This window comes from Diceros bicornis, chromosome 35 (assembly GCF_020826845.1).
Source record: "Diceros bicornis minor isolate mBicDic1 chromosome 35, mDicBic1.mat.cur, whole genome shotgun sequence".
Classification (NCBI taxonomy): Eukaryota; Metazoa; Chordata; class Mammalia; order Perissodactyla; family Rhinocerotidae; genus Diceros; species Diceros bicornis.
Window position 1 is genome coordinate 24,659,984 of NC_080774.1, and position 20,686 is coordinate 24,680,669.

Sequence of the window (20,686 nt, forward strand, 5' to 3'; positions counted from 1 at the left end):
CCCTGTGGCTTGGTGGTTAAGTGCGCGCGCTGCGATGTTGGTGGCCTGGGTTCGGATCCCGGGTGCGCATCGAGGCACCACTTCTCCGTCCATCCTGAGGCTGAGTCCCACATACAGCAACTAGAAAGATGTGCAGCTATGACATACAACTATCTACTGGGGCTTTGGGGGGAAAAAATAAAATAAATAAAATCTTTAAAAAAAAAAAAAAAACTAATAGTGTGTCCAGATAAAGATACTGAATCTGGATTTAGTCGCTAGAAGGGGGTTCTTTGTTGTAGGCAGGGCTGGTTTGGCTGGCTCACCACTGCTGGAATGAAATTTCTCTCCATGGCCACTTATTTCCCTTTTTAAGTCCATGCTCACAGAACAACCTTCTAAGGCCTAATTCAGCTCCCTGGGACTCTTGATAACAAGAAGAGTCTGGAGGTACCACCTGTAATAGGGGATGTGGGCATTCTGATTTCAAGTGTCAATTCATAAATGGACAGTGGGGTTGATAAATGGTTAGAATAGACCATCATAGAATGTCTGCACCTCTCTGGTACTATGAAGTCCTATTTCTGGACCTAAAAGGCCAAAAACAAGCCCCAAATTAGGGTCATTCGCCAAGGTGATACCAGCCTTGGAGCAGTCTCTGGGTGGTCAGCCAGGCCACCTTCCTCTGACCACAACCCCTTCCTCATTGCTCTCTTTAGCATTGACCTACTGGTGTGGAATTTTTTGCTTACCTAACTCCTTCCTTCTACTGAGGAAGAAATTGAAGGCCAGAGAGGTTTAATGGCTTGCCTCAGATCACACAGCAAGTTTGTTGTTAGCCAGTTCAAATTTTAGGTTTTCTCTGCCAGGCCAGGGCTCTTCTCCTGGCATTGCGTAGAGATTTATAAATGTTAAGGTGTCCAAAGCACTTTTTTCCTGGCACAGCCAGGAGAAGAATGTCTATGTGAACACAGCATTGGGTTCAATTTTCTAATATTAGTATCACAGAGCAACAATAGATGATTGTCTACAAAAGGTTGTGACCCCATTCTTATTTGCTTACAGCCAATACAGGCAAATCTCAGCTGTTAAAATGACTGACTTGGTAGAGATGTGGCCTGAGGACGAAGCCATAGTCTGCTGTTAGTGAACACTAGTTGGCCAGCAGACTTCATGTGGATGCATATGCAGCCAGCTGTAGACTTGAGGCATAAATGCCCTTTCAGGGACACCAACTGGCAACTAAAGACAAGCGCTCTCTTTGGTGTTTCAGGCTTTACATTCTATTCACTGAGAACCTCTGCTGGTTTACATACTTCTGATAACTCTTCACAGCCTATGGGTGACTCTTTCACCAGGCAGACTTGGCCCTTGGCGACCTGCCCCTGCTCTCTTCCACCATCCCAGCCTCCTCTCTGATCAGTCCTCACATGTGTCCTGCGCTGCAGCTTACAGACCATACTGTATTCCTCCTCACCATTTACAGTAATTGTAACTGCTATGCCTCAGTGCATTTGCACATATTGTTCCTTCAGGCTGGAGTGCTCTTGTCTGCCTGGCAATCAGCCTGTTAGATTCAGCTCATACCTCCGTCCTCTGTGCAGGAGCCTCCCCAGATCCACCCTCACCCTCCCTACCAATCAGAGGAGACTTTTTCTCCCTCTTTGTTATTCTCCTCATACCTCCGTTATAGCCCTGTCAGTATTTCTTGACACATCTAACATCACTCTTAGAGTGTGAAATTCTCTAAGTCTGGAGCCATATATAGTTTGTCTTTGTACCCCAGAGCTTAACAGAGTGCCTAGAACACAGTGGGTACTCAATGTTAGTTGGACAAATGATATTTTTGTCAAATGACCACCTTTCTCTTTGGACACTTGGATAAGCGTCCAAAATGCACCATCACCATCTCTTTGCTCTACATTATTCTCCCAGGCAAGAACTTTTCTTTTGAAGGGGGGGCCTGGAATAAGACCTCTGTCTGTAAATGTCATTCCAAAGTCTAAAACCATCAAAGCTAGGGCCTCGAGGGATGGCATGCCTTCTGCACTGTGGCAGCCCACTGTGCATAATTTGCCTTATATTTTTTCCCCCAGTGGCCAGAATCCCTCCCCTGAGCAGTGCTGGAGGGGTGCTAGCCAATTCTTTCTCTGCACTCCTCACCGTTACCGGGAAAAACCTCCAAGTACCTCACGCCAGGTTTGAATTGGGGTAGTTTTCTTCTGTATGTCAGCCGTCTTCTGGTCATGCTATCCTGAGGCTGCCCTGTAGTGATCCTGGTGAGATCAGAGAGCGCTCCACTCCGCTCCCGTCAGTAGCACCGACTCTGGCAGCAGCACCAGCTGTTTCTGAAGTTGGCTAATGTCAGCCCTTGTGTTTTATTTTGTTTTGTTTTAGCTTGTTTCAGTTCCAAAGGTGGCCTTTTCATGAGATGACACTGTGTTCTGGAATCACCTTTTCCCACCATACCCTGAGCATCCCCTCAGTGTCACTGAGAAAAAGAGAGAGGCAACTACTGTGAGGTTACAAATGAATAAGAACAGCACCAGGAAGGTGAAAGTCCCCAGCGAGCCAAGGCTTTACAGAATGTCAACCACCAAACATTTATTTATTAAGCTGCATCCAGAATAAGAAGATGAACAACCTGTCTTGCAGTCATTTCCTCATTTGTAGCAAGGGAATAGTAGCTATCTGCCCTGCCTGCCTCTCAGGGTTAGTGTGAGAGTAGAATGAAATCTAGTGGACGAGCACGTAGGAAAGAGTGAAGCAGTGGTGCAGTCTTCAGCGTGCATCAGAAACACAGGGGCGTATTGAAAAATGCAGATTCTTGGCCCAGTCTCAGTGATTCTTACTATGTAGGCCTGGGGTAGGGCCAGGAATCTTCATTTGCAACAAGCTGCCCAGGGGAGTCCAGTGCTACTATTCTTTCAACCACGCTTTCAGAAATACCCCTGTAAATCAAACAGCAAGTGTAAAATAGTTATTTGAGGCAACTTTAGTGTCTTAGACTTGGAATCTAAAGACTTGGGTTAAATCCCAGCTCTGCCAATTCCTAGACCTGTGACTTTGGACAACAACCTTCTCTGTGAACTTCAGTTCCTCATATGTAAAAAGGAGATGACAGCCCCACCTCACAGCATTATGAGAATTAAATGAGAGCAAATGTGAGCAAGCCCACCTCAGTGCGTGGCTCATGGAACTCTGTCAGTGTTTTGCAAAGTGAGAGCTGAGTGTCCACGACCTCTGTATCCTGGTGTCATATTAACAAACACCAGGCAAAAGACAGTTCTTGGCATCCATCTTAATCATCTATCGTGGAAATCTAGATAGAACCATAGAGATTTAGTCCAATCCCTTGTTTTATAGCTCATGAACTTGAAACTGGGAAGTGAGGATGGGAAGCCCAAGATGTATGAGGGTACCCAGTCACATGAAGTGTATTTAGATTTTCAGCCCAGAAAAATTATTTGCCAATATACTAAGAAAAAAAAGAACAAAAAACTTATTAGCACAGTAACAGAACCACTGTTAGTAACTTTTGAGAAACCTTGGAGAATGGGGGCAATACCCAAAGTATAATGATTATTCGTTCCACACCTACTATTTACCAGGCTCTGGGGATCTATTAGTGAGATGAAAATGGAGATGGCTTACTGGCCCAGTTATCAAAAAGGAGGAAAAAGAAATCCTGGAAAAAGCAAACTCTTAGTCTTTTTAACTTGACTCCTTCACAAAACTCTGAGGGAATTTTGTGGACAGATTCTGATGGAATTCTGTGGAAATTTGTAGATGATGGGAATAGCTGGACAGTGAGCACTTAGAAATGGAGCTGATCACTAGGATTCAGCAGTAGTGAATTAGTCATGACTAGTTAGACTTGACTTCATGTTTTCACTGGGTTGCTAGTCACGAGACCCTCTCTTGATTTCCACAAGGCATTTGATAAACTCTTTCATGATATCCTGAATGTGGGCAGGAAATCTAGAAAAATCAGATGCAGGAGTTCAACATACACAGCAGTTTTGGGCCCCGTATTGGAGAGGCAGGATTCCTGAACACCTTGCTGGGGCTCATGTTGAGGAAAGGGCATGAGATTTGAGATCAGCAAACCTGGCTTTTAGTCTCAGCACTGCACTTCCCAGCAGTAACCTTGGGTGAATTACCTAACATCTCTGGGCTTCCCTTGCCCTATCTGTGCTATAGGTACTCCTCGCAAGGTTGTTGCAGGGACTAAACTAGATGATGAGCATAAAAGCTATTTGTAAACTGATATACCAGGTGTGGGCTTCATGTAATTTGATCTGGAGTTAGACAGATATGGAGTTAGACAGATATGGAGTTAGACAGAGCCCTTCCTGTGTATGATGCGCTTGGGGACATGTCAAGGAAATCCTTTCCAGAGGAGATTGAGTGCTCTGTTTGAGTTGGGCCTGGAAAAAGGAGGAGACAGCCACCAGCTGGAGATGTAGGAGGCTGTAGAAGGAGCTAAGAGAACAAAGGCTTGGGGACTACCAGGGAGAGCCTACATGGGCAGGTCAGGAAATGGAGTGGGGCAGGAGGTGGCCAGAGTGGTGACCCTGGTGGGGAAGCTGAAGAGACAGCCCCAGGGGTCCTGAGTGCAGTGCACATAGGGAGGCTTTGCCTTTGGATGAGAGCACTAGGGAAAAAGTGTGAGGAGGTGTTTGCTCTATGGGACTGCTTTTTGTTGTTATCCATTTATCATTTTAAAAAGCAACACTCAAGTGTAAGAAAAAATGTGAACAATATCAAAATGGTAGAAAATGAATGCTTTTCATCCCTGCTTGTTGTCTCACTACTCTAAAGGAGAAACTGATAACCATGTAGTGGAGTCTTCCAGGTAGCCTCTAAGGATTATGCACAAAGACTTTTTAAACTATCGATTATACTGTACACTCTCTCTGACACTTGGATTTTTCACGTAACACCTTACCCAGGACAATTTCTGTTTCAGGACCTAGGATCTACCTCATTATTTTTAATAGCTGCATAGTATTCTGTTGTATGGATTCATTATTGTATTCAGCCCACCCCTATTGATGGACACATGGATTGTTCCTAATCCTTTAGTATTAAACAGTGCTGGATACATGTTTTGGCACATTGGTAGGAACATTTCTCTAGGCAAAGTTTCTCTTAGTGGAATTCTAGGACTCCTGTTTTAGAAAGATGATTGTTGCAGATGTGTGGAAAGTGAGTTGGAAGAGAGGAGGAGCTGAGGTAGGAAAAACGGTCGGTAAATGGGAGTGGCAACGCTCGCCTTTCAAGGTTCAGAAGCTGCAGAGTCTTTAGGAGTTTCCTTTCCTTTTCTGATTCCTGGTTGGAGTCCTCCCAGCCAATAGAGGGCCCCACACGAACACAGTTCCTTGGGCTTCAGTTTATCTGACCAGAGCTTTCTTCCGAGGAGAGGTTGGAGTGATTCATTCATTCACCACTCCACCCCAGAGCACTCACTTGCGTCTGCTGGCCTTGAAAGCTGTTGTCTCTAGCCTCTCACAGACACCTCAAAGCCCTGTGTCTCAGCTGGTCCTGAGGAGTCGGTTTGCTCGGCTCCCCGCCAGGTTTCCAACTTGTGAAATGTGCAGGAGATTAGCACCTCTCTTGCCATTTTATCCTGTCCATAACTGCCAGTCCAAGGATCCCTGCAGTTGCCTCTGGCAGCCGTAACTGCTGAATCCTCTGCCAGCTGTTCTGGGGACCTAAAAGAGCAGTATCCGAGGGCAGGAGGGGGGAAATATATCTTCCAGTGTGACCTTTCACTTCCCACTTCTGGGTGGTTTGGGCCCTTTGAAGTTGGCCCTGAGGAACCACACACTTGGGTCTGAGCGGCCAGCGGCTTATCACATCTGGTGATCAATCCTTCAATGGTTCCTCCTGAAGTCTGGATTTATGGGGGTCAAATGGATTCCACCTAGTAGGGGCTTCCGCTTCAGCTCAGGACATGGGGAGATGGCTGCCTCTCTTCCAGGAGGAGGCAGTTTTTGTGGCATTGAGAAGTCCTCTCACTAGTTCCCCACACACTGACCCACCCACCCACTGAGTCCTTTGTAAGGGGAGTGGGGGGAATGGAGGGGAATGGAGAACGCCTGCAGCCTCCTGCTCACATTCCTAGACACCGACTCACTGCGCCTGCCGCCGCTGGAACAGCAGAGCTGTGTGAAATGTCAAGAGGAGTTATGCTCATGGGCTCCCTGGCCCCAGTCTCTTTGTGGCTTGCATTTTCTTCCATCCGCACTCTGTTCATCAGATGGAAATCAGAGGGTGCAATTAGAAGATAATTTGCTAGTTCCAGACTTAATTTGGGGCCCCTTCTTGCCTGATCGAATTACAGGGGAACATAATAGATTTTTGGTGAGAAATAGTTGGCTCTGTCACTGGGAGAAAGAGAGCTCCCAGCTCTCCCGCTGGGCAGGCCTTTGAGTATCCTGCATGTTGTTCCCCCCTTCCACTCTGCCCCACCTCCTCTGTGGCTCTTGCGTGGCTCCCAGGCCAGAATCCTGATCCCCTCAGGGCCAGCTCAAGAGGTTTAAACTCAACTTGAGACCCAAGGAAAACAGGGAGCCCTCTGCAACCTCGTGGGCTGAAAAATGTTGAAGCTGGAAGCTATTTAGAGACCTAACCAAGGCCCAGACAGAGGCAGCGACTTGCTGAAGGCCACATAGCTAGCCCATAGTGGTAGTAACAATAGTCTTAATGATATTAGCAGCTAACATTTATCAACCCTTAATGTGTTCCAGACTCTGTGCCAAGGGCTTATGTGCAGTGCATTGTCGCATTCAAACCCAGACAGGCTGGCTCTGGGCCCAGGCTAAGCTCCAGCATAGCGATGGTAGAGCTCAGTATAGGCAGCCTGGGTTCAAATCCTGGCTTCACTTCTCTCTCAAACAGCTGGGTGACCTCAGGGAAGCGATTTAACCTTTCTGTACCTTGGTTTCCTCCTCTGTAAAAAGGTAGAAATCACAGCACTATGGACAGTGTGGGTTACAATTCATTCATACATGTAAGTGCTGTGAGCAGTGCTTGGTGCAGGGTGAGCGCCTGTCCGGTGCCCGCTCCCCACTGGCTGCCTCTGGGACTGGAATGTGGTGTCTGTGTGGCAGTAGGTAGATGTGGCTGAGTTCTGCACAAATGCCAAAAGCTAGTCTTCACTATTAGAGGCAGTAAACAGAGTGAATGCGTTGGCTCTAGAGCAGAGTTGGCAAACTATAGCCCACACTGTCTGTTTTTGTATGGTCTGTGATTTTTACATTTTTATTTTTTTTATTTATTTTTTCCCCCAAAGCCCCAGTAGATGTATGTCATAGCTGCACGTCCTTCTAGTTGCTGTATGTGGGACACAGCCTCAGCATGGCCGGAGAAGAGGTGCGTCTGTGCGCACCTGGGATCCGAACCCGGGCCGCCAGCAGCAGAGTGCGTGCACTTAACCACTAAGCCACGGGGCCGGCCCGATTTTTACATTTTTAAATGGTTGGGGGGAAGCACAAGAATATTTCATGGCACATGAAAATTACGTTAAATTCAAATTTCATTGTCCGTAAATAAAGTTTTATTGGAACACAGCCATGTCTATTTGTTTACGTTTTATATATGGCCACTTTCGCACTGCAGTGACAGAGTTGATAGCTGTGACAGAGTCTGCATGGCTGAAAAGCCTGAAATATTCACTTTCTGGCCCTTTATAGAAAAAGTGTCCTGACTGCTGCTCTAGAATCACACTTACTGGATTTAGAACCCAACTCTACCACTTAACAGCTGTTTGTCTTCAGGCTAGTGACATAACCCTTCAGAAACCTCAGTTTCCTCATCTGTTAAATGGGTATGATAACATCTACCCCATACATGGGCAGTTCAAGTATAATGGATAACAGATGCAGAGCACTTAACACAGGCCTGGAACATATTCAGTGTTCAATAAATGGTAGCTTATAACAGGGTGCAAACACAATCTCTCTTATCACATTCATTGTCCCTGTGCCCAAGCAGTAGCAGAATGGGAAAAGGCTCCCTTGTAACCTAGCCACCGTCTTCACCACTTCCTGTCACAGTTCACAATGAGAGATAGCAGCTGCAGGGTGACTTCTGGCTCTTTGCAGTGGAGAGGAGTGTATGCCTGGTGGGAGAGAGCTGGTGTCACTTCCCTAAGTCCAACAGTGAGGTCTGGTCGTGCCCCAGTCTTCTCCAGCAGCCTTGCTTTTCCTCTCTTTCTGGGGATAAGGGACTTTCCCAGTGGTAGGCTCTGGTTTGGCCATCCGCGCGGCTGGGGCTCTTCAGGCAGGCCCCCCTTCCAGATACCTAGGCCCATCATCCCCACAGGCAGCCGGGGCCTTGTCCATCATGCCTCATTTTTCAGTTTGAGAAGCCTGGTTACTATGGACACAGTGGAAGAAGTACCACTGCCCACTGAGGCAGATGGATGAAAGAGAGGGGACAGGTGACTTGGGCTTCAGTCCCTGTGCTCTCTCCTACCTACAGAAAGGCTTTGAGGGAGGTGTTTCCCTTTGAAGAGGCAGAGTGAAGCTCAGGGCCTGAGAGCTCCAGCTCTAGAGTCACATGGGCCTACATTTAAATCACAACCCTGCCACTGACTAGTTTTTTGCCTTGGGTAAGTTACCTAATCTCTCTGTACCTCACTTTCCTTGTTTATAAAGTGGAGGTAATTCTCATCTCGGGGGAAATAAGAGAGTGCTTACGCAGTGCTTGCCACATGGAGAAATGTCAGGTGTCACTTAACACTGGGCCTTCTTTCCTCATCTGCAGCAAAGCTCTGCCCAGAAGTGGAGTGGCAGCCCCCATTGGCCAGCTCTTGGGGCTGTCCCCAGGCCACACAGAAGGAAAGGATGACTGGGGACTCTTAACGCCAGGACCAAGTAGATACCAGCGCAGAGGGCAGCTCTCTGGACCTGGGTCTCTGGACCTGCCTCTCTGGCCAGAAAGACACCACCCCCCACCCTCCACCCCCACCCTCCTGGGAGAATGGATTGGCCCAGAGCTGGTATCCTGTGCTTTTCTTCACCTCCGAGCAGAGTTGCTGGCCTTTAGGCAGCTCCTCAGGCTGGGGACCCTTGGGGGCAGATGTGCTCACCCTCTCTCCTGCCCGGCCCTTCCCTGAGCTCAGGGATGGTCACTCAGCCAGTCCTGGTTATTGTCTGCGGCGCCTGCCTGCAGCCTCCCTCCAGCCCAGCTCCACCCCTTGCCTGCAAGGTCTGTTTCCTAATAGCTGCTCCAACCACACACCTCGGTTCCGCGAGGAGCCCCTCCTCTTCCTCCCTCCCTCCCTCATCAGGGGTGGGACTGAAGAAGAAGGCTAACTTGACAGCAGCGCTTCTTTCTTAGCTAGTCACCGGTCCCTGCCCAAGAATGCCTCTGTGTGTGTAGCCTCCGAAGAGAGGTGGTTCTCCCGGAGTCCCGAGGGGCCGCGGGAGCTTCCGAGAACTGGGGAGGAGCCATTCCAGCCATGAGCCCCTGCGGGAATCTGCCGGGGGGCAAGTGGCCTGGAGTCCTTATGCCCCTCCGGCTGCTCCAGAGGGAGAGGTGAGCGCCGGGCAGCCGCCCGCAGCGGGAGGTGCCGAGAGCCTCGGGCCTGTCATGGTGGCAGTCTGCAGCCAGCCTGAGGCACTCCCAGACGGGTTTGCAGCTGAGCTTGTTTATCTGGTGTGGGAAGAAGATGGGGAGTTACTTGTCCGTCCCGGCTTACTTCACCTCCAGAGACCCCTTTCGGTGAGTTGGGCTCTGAGTCCCCTTCCCCATCTCCTCTTCTGGCCCCTGGTCCTGAGGGGAGGGCAGAGGCCTCCCCGAATCTGCTTCTCAGATTTCACTTGTCCTTTGACCATCAGTTCTGTCAGGCGGAAGCCGGTAGAAGCTGTCCCCAAGCAGAACTGGCCTGGTGAAGGGTCCCCCCATGTTCTGGTAATGGTGAGGTGAGGGATATGCCCAGAAGGAAGCCCCCGGGGAAGTCGGGCTCTCCTTGCTCCCCAGACACACTTGGAAGAGCCTCCAAAAGATGCCACTGACCCGGCCTACTCTTGGTGTTACTGCTTCCGGGGGAAGAGCACAAAAAGGGTGCTGTTCTTCCAGCTCTCACATGTCTTACCTGCAGGCTGTGCCGCCTGCCCAGGAATTTGTCCCAACAAGCAGGATGGGCAGGTTTTGCCAAACAGCATGGAAGCTGGCAAGGTCTGGGTGTGGGCAGCCTGGTAATTAGTACACAGTAGGCACTCGATAAACGTTTGTTCTCTCAATAGCAAGCACATTTGCCTCTGGCCTTTAATAAGGGCTTCTGAGCTCCCAGGTGGGTACGGTTGCTAGGGAAAGGCCTGAGCAAGTGCTTCTGAGACTGGAGCAATTCGGAGTGTTCCAGCCCCCAAGCAGCCAGGTCTCCAGGCAGCCCTCTCCGGGGCCTCTTTCTGTGGGCCTTCTCAAGGAGGTGTGGAAACTTTCTACCTCTGACCTGCCTTTCTCTGCTCTCTGCCCCACCCCACCTCCAGCAGAAACTCCCCAGGGGGTTTCTGGCCCTCAGGGTCCCTTCTGAATGGAGCCATTCCTGGCTGGGGTGGGGCTTGTTTTCATTCTTTGGGAGCAGCCTGTTGTTCCAAGTGCTGCCTCCCCCTCACCAGTGGTCCTGGTTGACTTCTCTCTTCTGGCTTCCCCAGCCCAACTCTATGCCAGACCTCGCTGCTGGGATACTAGTCAAGTGGCTGTGCCCTTGGCAGAAAAGCAGAACACCATGTGGTTTCACGGAATTACTGGACCCTGGTAGAGTGGTGGGAAGCCTCTGAATTTGGGGTAGGGGGAAGGGAACTGGTCCTCAGTGCTGACGCTGCCAGGCATCCCGCTAGGCACTTTACCCTTTGATCTCTCACCAGCCTAAAGACATTATGTATACCCATTTTACAGATGAAGCAACCAGTCTCATGTGGGGTCTCTGTGGCCAGCCTTTTCTGTCTTCCTGAGTTTCTCACCCTTCAGGAAGCTGAACCTCCCTCTGCGTGCACCTCCCCCAGGGGCATTCTCAGGTTTGCTTTCCTCTCCTAGCAGAGACAAAGAAGAAAAAGGGCCGCCACCCCCCCCCACCATGGTTTGCCTGGCATATCGAAAGGATGGCAGAGATTCTTTTCTCAAGAGCCAATGGAAGTTGATCTTGACTTTAGGAGGCAGGTTTTACCATGTGGAGTCAAATGCCAAGTATTTGAAGTAGCCACTAGTTTAGGCTGGGTCCTCATTAATCCCTCTTACTCCTAATCCTGGAAAGGCAGCTTGGGGAAGGGGTTGTTCTCTTAGGAGCCAGGAATGCTGTGCCCCTTTTAATCTTTGGGGGCAGGACACAACTTCTCAGGAGCCAGAGCAGATAATGAACTGTCAACCTGGACCTTTGAGGGCCGGGCCACTGATGCTGCCCAGGTCTGCCTGTCCTTTGTCTTGTTCTGCCCCAACCTCTCTGGGAAACCTGACAACCCCTCCCCAGCACCAGCTCTGTTTGCCCAGCTGAAGTCAGGGGGCTACTGACTGACTCACTCACTATAGACCCACCCCCAAATGGGAGGCCACATTCCTGAAACCACTTCTGAAGAGATAGCCGGCACACAGGGCTCTGTACCCCACAGGAGGGACCACCCAGACCCTCATCCCTCCCAGGTATCAGTCTAATCAGTCGCGACTGTCACTGCCTGGTCAGAAAGCTGCTTCTACCATCAGCCCCCTCCTTTATTGCAGGGCATCCTCAAGGGCTGCTCTCTGACCAGGTGCCTGTCCCCTCCCTGGGCCTCAGTTTCCTCTTCTACAGAGCAGGGGGCTAGACTTTCTGGGCTCTTGAACACGACCCTTACCAGATTCTGTAGAACAAATTAAGTCCTTGACCTCAGGACTCTGGGGGAGTACAAAGTCCACAGGAGTTTTGGGGCTGTGGTTGCAAGAAAGTGATGCAACCAGATTCCATGGGGACATGATCAGGCGTGACAGCACGCAAGGGAGGGAAGAGGGAGCGGGAATGAAGAATGTAATTTCTGTGCCCTGTACCCCTGCCTGACAGGCCACACTCAGCTGAGTGCGCTGTCTTCCTCTGCCAGTGCCACTATCGTGAGGGGTGAGATGCAATTACAGGTGTGCTCCTAAGTAAGAAAACACCTCAAATTGGAATTTATAAAAGAAGTAAATTGAGTGACTTTTGTCTTACTGACATCTTTAAAGGATTTTTCTTTTTATAGAATTTCCCTTAACGTCCAGCATTGATTTAATGGGTTTCGTTTACACGTTGTCTCTTGAAGAAAACAAATGCATCTTTGTATTCTAAAGCAACCCATATTTAAAGGGAAAAATTATTCTTAACCCTCCCTAGCTTAGCAGTAACACTTGGCAGCTGCCTTAAGTCCTCTGGGACTCTTTTTCTCCTCATCTGAAAAATGAAGGACTTGGATCAGGTGAATGGTTCCCAACTCCGCAACTCATGTGGCTTCTTGGAGACACACAAGCTCTTTTCCATTTTTACCAAATAACAGCCTCTACCCTTAACTGTAGTACGACTGCACAAATTGCTTGAAACTATAGGCTTCCCGGCTTTTGGTTGGAACTGAATCAACGCACTCTGGTAACACTTATTTCTTGCTGATCAGAGGCTTCTTATGTGTTTGGTTAATTTTTTTAAACAGGATAACAACATATTCCATAATAATTACAGTTTAATTGATAGCCTTTTTCAGTCTACAAGATCTGCCGGAAGGAGGAGTAATAAAGGGATCTATGGTGGTGGAAGACTGGGCTCTGATGGACCAGAGTCTCTGGGCCCCTGTTATATCTGCCTTCTGGGCCCTGGGGGAGAGTTGGCATCCCTAGTCATGACACTCTCAGGCTGTGGCAGAGAAACCTGCCCATTCTCCCTTTCAGCCCAGTCAGAGTTCAGAGGGGCTGGAAGGGGCTGGAAGGATCTTCTCCCCAACTGTCTGTCTGCTCATTCAGAATGCTAACAGTGAACATCCAACCCTGCCTTTACCGGGATGTGGGTGGGCTTGATCTTTAACCTGCTAAATCCACTGTAATAGTGACTCTTTGGTTCCCTTACCACCTAAGGTTGAAAATTTACCTGTGAACATTTGGTCTGAAGAATTTGCGTCTGAGTGAGAGCTGGGCCTCTGTGTTATCTCACTTGGTTTCTCTCAAACAGCACAGCACCTTGCCTGTTTGGTCTTGCACATCGTAGATGCACAGTAACTATTTCCTAATTGATAGGGATTGATTATAATTAGTTAATTTCTAATTGATTAGAGAAATAATTCATTTTAGGACCTTCTCACAGAAATCTGTTTGGTTCTGCGCCAAGAAGCAGGTCCATATTGCTTGGGCATTGGAGGGAAAGAGGTCTGTCTCCTTTTCGCCCTTGGTGTTCTCAAATTGAAGAGGAGAGTGAGGGAAATGAACACTTATTGGGCACCTGCTGTGAGCCAGGCATCATTCATGCCAATCCTCCTCTTTTTGCTGGGGAAGACTGGCCCTGGGCTAACATCTGTGCCCATCTTCCTCCACTTTATATGGGACGCTGCCACAGCATGGCCTGACAAGTGGTGCATCAGTGCACGCCTGGGATCCGAACCCGGGCCGCCAGCAGCGGAGCGCACGCACTTAACCGCTACGCTACGGGGCTGGCCCCTGATTATCTTTTTTTTTAAACCTCTGTGTTCCCTGCTGACTCAAAAGGCCTCAGTTTGGATCTGAGCTGCCCAGTGAACTGACCACCAGGGTTCACTTTGTAGCTACCCAAGCCCTCTGTAGTACTTTGGAAGATGAGTTTTGGTGGTTGTCCTTAATGGGTGTGGGCCTCTCAGTGACCTCCTCTGGCTGCTCAGAAGAATATGGTGACTGATGCCTTGGCCCTGGGTTCAGGACTCCACCACCAGCTCCACCACCTCCAAGCTGGGTGCCCTTGTGCATGCTGCCAAGGCAGATTTTCACTTTCACTTGAAACTTTCGAAAATTGAAAGCTGGAAAAAAGCCTTGGCTTTGGAAATAACGTATTGTGGCCTTGGCCTCTGAGAATCTGTGGTGGGATTTTTTTTTTTTTTTTTTTGAGTAGCACCTTTCATTTCCAGAGTGTGTTTTGGACTCTTTTCTTAAAAGGGCAAAGACTGCTGGGGAGTAGAACACTGTGGACTAAACGAAGGAGGAGAATCATTATGCCATTTAGCATTCGGTACTTCTGCTTAAGGAGGAGCCTCATGAAGTGTTAACACTCAAAGGGACTTGAGCTCTCAGGGCTCTAGCCTCCTTATTTTCACAGATGTGAATCCTGAGGCCCAGCTTAGTAAATGTGCTGTATCACTCTGGTGATGGATGGTGGAAATGGCTTCATAGCCAGGTGCTCATAGGTTCAGATTCCAGCTCCCATCATGTATGTATTTGACAACTTTGCAGAAGTGATTTGACTCTGCTTTTCAGTCTTCTAGTCTGTAAAACAGAGATAATCCTAACAACTTGCAGGGTGTGGTCAGGATTAGAGGTCATATATGTAAGGTACCTCATGCAGTGCCCAGAATATGGTTGGCATTCAAGTAACAGGTAAGAGTAGCTGTTAATATCTAGGCTAGGACTCTAAGTCAACTATGCAACTTCTCCAGTGGCCTAAGAACCACTTGTGTTCTGTGACAAAACAGCTTGGGGACCCCAGCCAGTCTTCCTATCAGCTGTTCACCTTCCTGCTCTTCAAAGACACCTGTGGTGGCCGAATTTGGCAGTGTAGCTGTCCATGCCCTTCAGAGGCATTCCTTGACACAGATATGTGCATTGGTAATGTTGCTCTCCAGCCAGGTGTGCTTCCCAGGAGGCTGGCGTGGCTCTTACCTGCATGTCTGCACTCGTTTCTCTCCCTGCCCCCTCTCCTGGGCCTGGCCAGGCTACTTGGAGCAAACAAAAGCAGGATATTGGCAATGGAAAGGAGGACGTGTTCTGGTGCTCTCGTGCCCTGCGGCGCACATACCATTGTGAGGGTGTAACAGGGCCCAGGCCTGCAGTTGGGTGTAAATACGTCTGCACCAGGTTTTCTCCATGGCAGACAGGAGAAGGGCAGGACCTGGTGACCTTGAGTCACAGAACCCTTGTGCTCCCACCTAGGCTGCTGGTTCTTGCCACTCCCACCATTTTCAATTTGGAAACATTTGCTAAGGGTTTACTCCGCCTTGCCCTTTGCTAGATGCTGAGTCTACCAAAAGTAATTAGGACACTGTTCTGTCTTCAGGGAGCTCACAGTCTAGTGAAAGAGAAAATACAGGTACCCAGGAGCTTTAAGTCAGAAGGTGAGAGGCAAAAAGGAAGCCCCTGCTTCTAGTGCTGGCCCCCCGGCTAGGCACCTCACAGTCGTTGAGAACTGCGATTAATCCTCACTGCTACCCTGAAGGTAGGTGGCGATGTTGCCATTTCACAGATGAGAGAGAAGTGAAGCAGCTGGCTCAAAGTCACTTAGGTGGTAGTGGTGGTTCTAAGATTTGAACCTTGGATCATCCAGGGAAAAACGGAGATATGCACAGAATTGAGGGGTTCTGGGGTATAGTCTAATGCCCTCATTTTACAAGTGGGGAAACTGAACCCAGAGAGGGAAAGGGGTTTGTTGAAGGGCATGTAGCTCCCAAGAACTTGAACCCAGGTCTCTCTCCTCCCAATTCAGAGCTCTTCCAGCATGCCTTTTGCCTTGAGAGGAGTTTGAGCTGCATGCCCAGAGCAGGATCTTCCCCTCTACCTCCTATAGTTTGTGGTTCTCACTGCGCCACTTTAGGCACTTCATAGTGTTCACGCCATACCCAGCTCTCAAGACCCTGAAGTTCAGCATCCATAGGACGAGTAGGGAATGGTACAGGATGGGAATGGCTGATGGCAGAAGCCATCAGTGTGTTGAGCACCCAGGGGGAATTGGGCACTCCAGAAAGGGGTTCTCCTGCTTCTCTAGACCTCCCTAGCTTAGCAGCTTTCCACAACTGCTTCAGCTCATTCCTATCTCCCTCCTCTACCTCCTGCAGTGCCCAGAAGTAGTAGCGCCCGTTGTGGCCTCTCACCTTGCATTGTTAATTAAGTTTTGTTTAGACTTTCTCTTCCCCAACTCATTATAAGCTCTTGGAAAGTGGAGTAGGGAATCTTGTATATCTTTCTTTTATATCTACTATGCCTAGCAAGTTACTAAATAATACGCTTGCCCTGCCCTTCACAGGTCGCAAAAGGCTTTTGTCATACATTAACTTATTTAGTCTTCACAGTGGCTCTTTACAATAGGATGCTATTAGTCACATTTTGTCAGTGAGGAAAAGCTACTGAGAGAAGTTGTCCAAAGCTACCCGGCTAGTGGTGGTAAGTGGCCAATAATGTGAGTAATGGCCAATACCATTATCGTCATCATCTTTAATAGCAGTTAACACTTATTGAGTTCCTACTGTACTAGGCCTTTTATATAAACTATCCATACTTTAATCCATATTATTTCATTTTCACAGTAGTCCATCTTACAGATGAGGAAACTGGGTCAGAGAAGTGAAATAACTTTCCCAAGATGACATAACTAGTAAGTGGCAGGGTCAGGAATCAAACCAAGAGGCAGCTCCACCCTGCCGTTTTTTTTTTTGTTTTTTGTGTTTTTTTTGTGAGGAAGATCAGCCCTGAGCTAACATCTGCTAATCCTCCTCTTTTTTTTTTTTTGCTGAGGAAGACTGGCCCTGGGCTAACATCCATGCCCATGTTCCTCCACTTTATGTGGGACGCCGCCACAACATGGCCTGAGAAGTCATGTGTCGGTGCGTGCCCAGGATCCGAACCCGGGCTGCCAGCAGCTGAGCGCATGCACTTAACCACTATGCCATGGGGCCAGCCCCCACGCTGCCTTTTAGAAGCAAGGATATGGCCAGTGTGGGTGGTGAGAGGCCTTGACAAGAAGAGTAGAGAGTCTGTTAACTAGAAAGAGGTGGCATGGGCTCAGCAGGCCAGGGAGCTGTTAGCTCTGGGTGCTGGGAGGCTCAGAAATGAGGAGGAGCCTCTCTGTGTAGACATGGCCTGAGAACACACCTGAGCTGACTGAGAGGTGGAGCTTCACAACCAGGTGACTGGAGGAGAAAAGAGCTGTGGGTCTAACATGTACATCTCGCACAGTCCTAGTGGAGTTTTGGGTTTTTTCCCCCAATATTTTATTTTGAAATTTTTCAAATATATGGAAAAGTCAAAAGCATAGTTCAAAGAATACCCATATATCCATCACCTAGATTCATCATTTGTTAACTTTAAGCCACTTTATCTTTCTATACGTGTACACACACACACACACACAATGTATTTATTTATTTATTTTTGCTGAACTATTTAAAAGCAAGTTGCAGATATCTTGATTTTTCACCCTTAATTACTTTAATATGTTTCTTCTAAGAATTCTTCTATATAACAAAGTATTGTTATCACATCTAAGAAAATTGACAGTAATTTCATATAATCAAATGTATGCTCCAAATTCAAATTTCCTCACCGAGTTGTTCCAAAAAATGTCACTCAGGGCTTTTTGCTTTTTCAATCCAGTATCGAATCCAAGGTGTAGGTGTTGTGTTTGGTTGCTATGTCTCTAGGCTTTTTTAATCTCTATGCCTTTTCCCCCCACCAAGAAATTAACTTTTTGGAAGAGTCAAGACCAGCTGTCTTATAGAATGACCCACATTCTGGATTTGCCTGGTTGTTTCTTTAGGCTTAACATGGTTTTCGCAAGGATGCTACATCAGTAATGCTGTTGGTGACGGGCGGGTTTTGAAGAGTGGAGTTTACTGAGCTTCTTTGGTTCATCGAGATATCTGTCTAGACCAGAGGTTTTTAACTGGAGACATGAATAGGCTTCAATCCTTGACACACACATACCCCGTACCTAAATTATGTGCACATTTTCCTTGTATTTGCATTTTCCTGGGAGAGGCTTCTGGCTTTTATCAGATTCTCAAAGGGCTTCAAGACCCAGAGAGGTTAAGAAACGCTGGTCTGCCAGCTGAGGCAGGCGATACAGAGCTGGTTTCTGGGGTCTTGTTCACCCTGAACTGGCTTCCTTTGGGGAGATAGCAGAAACTGTAACTTCCCCCCATGCTGACTTTGGATCAAAAAGAGATCTGTCCGTTGTGTTGTCAGACCTGGAAGCCAGGGACAGCTTGTGTAGCCTGGTTCTAAGGATCCAAGAGAGTTTCTGTCCTTGTCTTGCCTTTTAGGTGTTCAGAATGCCAGGATTCCCTCACCAACTGGTACTACGAGAAGGATGGGAAGCTTTACTGCCACAAGGACTACTGGGGGAAGTTTGGGGAGTTCTGCCACGGGTGCTCTCTGCTAATGACAGGGCCCGTCATGGTGAGTGAGTCCCTTCATCTCTGCCCCTCTTGGTCATCAGAGTCTATTGAAGAACCTCCGGTTCCCCATGGGCATTCGTCTTCTGAGGCCATTCATCAAGGTCTCTCCCTTTATTTATTCAGCAATTTAACCAATGTTTGTTGAGCTCCACTTTAAGTGCCAGGTAAGATCCTTCCCTTAAAGACTTAACAGTCCAATGTTGGGAGGGGGTGGGTAGGCAGGCAGGGAGGAGACACAATACAATGGGATGAGGGCCTTAAAGGAGAGCGTGACAGGTTGAGAGGCAGATACACCTAGGTTGTGTTCAGGGAATCAAAGGGAGATCCAGGAATGGACTGGCAGAGAGAGGTTCCGCCTCCCCTACCTGCTCTAGACAAAGGTCTTTAAGCCAAGTCACAGACTTGCCTGTGTTGGAGGAACTGTGAGCCTTTCTCGTGGGGATGATTACTTCTGGGGATTTGTTCTCATGGCTGAGAGCAAAACAGTTTTTTGCAATCCCAAAAATGTCATGGAGCCACCAATCTGACACTTCCTCTGGAAGCTCAAGGGCAGGGAGTGCAGAGGTAGATTATGACTAGGGTCTGTAGATTGCTGACCCAGCCCAACCCTCACTCCAGCAACAGTGACAACTCATTTCCTCCATCTGTCCACTCTTTTCCCCACCTGCTCACAGGTGGCTGGGGAGTTCAGGTACCACCCAGAGTGCTTTGCCTGTATGAGCTGCAAGGTGATCATCGAGGATGGGGACGCATATGCCCTGGTGCAGCATGCCACCCTCTACTGGTAAGATGGTGGCCCTGTGTCTATCCTCCCCTACAAGAGTGGCCAAGAGAGAGGGACAGGTGGCAGTGTGAGTTGGGTGGAAAGACTACTGGGGTATCAGAGCACTGGATTCCTATCACAGCAATGCTCTTAACCAGCTCTGTAACCTGCAAGCAAGACGGTTAACATCTCTCTGCCCTCTGTCCTTACCTGCTGTGAGAATAATGATGCCCTGCCCTGCAGTCCTACCAGAGGGAGAGAATGGCTGGGAAGGTGCTCTTGAAGAAGGATCCCAGAACATTAAAGGCAAAGGCCCCTTAGAGCTCACTTAGTCCAATTGCCTCAGTTGACAAAAGAAGTCAGGCTGAGGCTCAGAGAGAGGAAGGGGGCTTGGTTCTCACTGTGAGTCAAAGGCAGAGTGAAGAGAACGCAGGCCATCTCATCCTCAGTCCCAGCCTGCCCCAGAGAACCCAGGCTCCTCATTCTGAGCAGCCAGCCGAAATCATGGGAAGGACAACAATAGTGGGACTATGGGTGCTATTGCTTGAAGCCACATGGTGCATTGGTTGCTGGGGGCTTCCAGATGGGGCTTCAGGATCTTAGCCCGCTTTATGCTCCTCTTCCCAGTGGGAAGTGCCACAACGAGGTGGTGCTGGCACCCATGTTTGAAAGGCTCTCCACGGAGTCTGTTCAGGACCAGCTGCCCTACTCCGTCACACATATCTCCATGCCAGCCACCACTGAGGGCACGCGGGGCTTCTCCGTGTCCGTGGAAAGTGGCTGCTCCAACTACGCCACCACTGTGCAAGTAAAAGAGTGAGTATTTTGGGAACCCTGGAGGAGGGGTTCTTGAGCAGAGTCCATAGAAGGGCCTCAAGGGGCTCAGAACTCCAGTCTTATGCAGAGCCCCCTTCATCCTCGTCTCATATCTTTCTAGAGCTCACTGTGCTGTAACCACACCTGGACCTTGGCAGTTACTGTTCTCTCTGCCTAGGCTGTTTCCCACCAGACACTTAATGGCAGAATCACTCACCTTTCACTTGTCAAGTTTCAGATCATGTTTGCTCTTTGAAATTATCTGCTTGAGTGTATTAGTTTATCATCTGTCCTCCCCATGAGTTCCTTCTGGAACTTAGTCTTGTTTAGTACTGCATGCCCAGGACCTGGAACAGTGCCTGGCATATAGTAGGTGTTCATTGATTATTGTTTTGTTGGTTGAGTGAATGAATGGAGGGAGGAGGAGAAAGCCTCCATCTTGGGCCCAGGCCAGAGACCAGATAGGGAAAGAATCTGTGTCCGTCTAATACAAGTAATGAGGCACCTATGGCTGCCAACCCTGTAAATCGTGATTGTGCACTGACTGTGTGCTGGGCATGGGGTGCTTGTAGTATAGGTGAGAGGTACTAGGGTTGGGGAAGTCAGGAGGAGGTGAGGTCTGCTCCAAAGCCTCATTAGATGAAGGAGGGAGGTAATGGTGTTCAGGGCAGAGGTGGCAGTCTGTTTGTGTCTGGTGTAGATTAGGTGGTTGGGAGTAGCCAGAGAGGGGGCTGTTAAGTCATGGAGGGCCTGGATTATGAAGATGCAGCAGGTCTGTTAA

The 20,686-nt window shown here is 48.7% G+C and overlaps 1 protein-coding gene across 2 annotated transcripts in view; it reads left to right on the forward strand.

Moving 5' to 3' along the window:
- Positions 1–20,686, forward strand: part of LIMK2 (LIM domain kinase 2) — a 55,403-nt gene that overhangs the window by 20,247 nt on the left and 14,470 nt on the right. Inside the window, exons 1-4 of one of the 2 annotated variants that reach the window (XM_058531808.1) lie at positions 9,302–9,714; positions 18,192–18,327; positions 19,001–19,110; positions 19,717–19,905. In XM_058531808.1, coding sequence (XP_058387791.1) covers positions 9,662–9,714; positions 18,192–18,327; positions 19,001–19,110; positions 19,717–19,905 — 488 coding nt within the window. In that variant the 5' untranslated portion in view covers positions 9,302–9,661. Of the gene's footprint in view, positions 1–9,301; positions 9,715–18,191; positions 18,328–19,000; positions 19,111–19,716; positions 19,906–20,686 lie in introns of those variants that run through there. The other variant, XM_058531807.1, reaches the window with a different exon arrangement.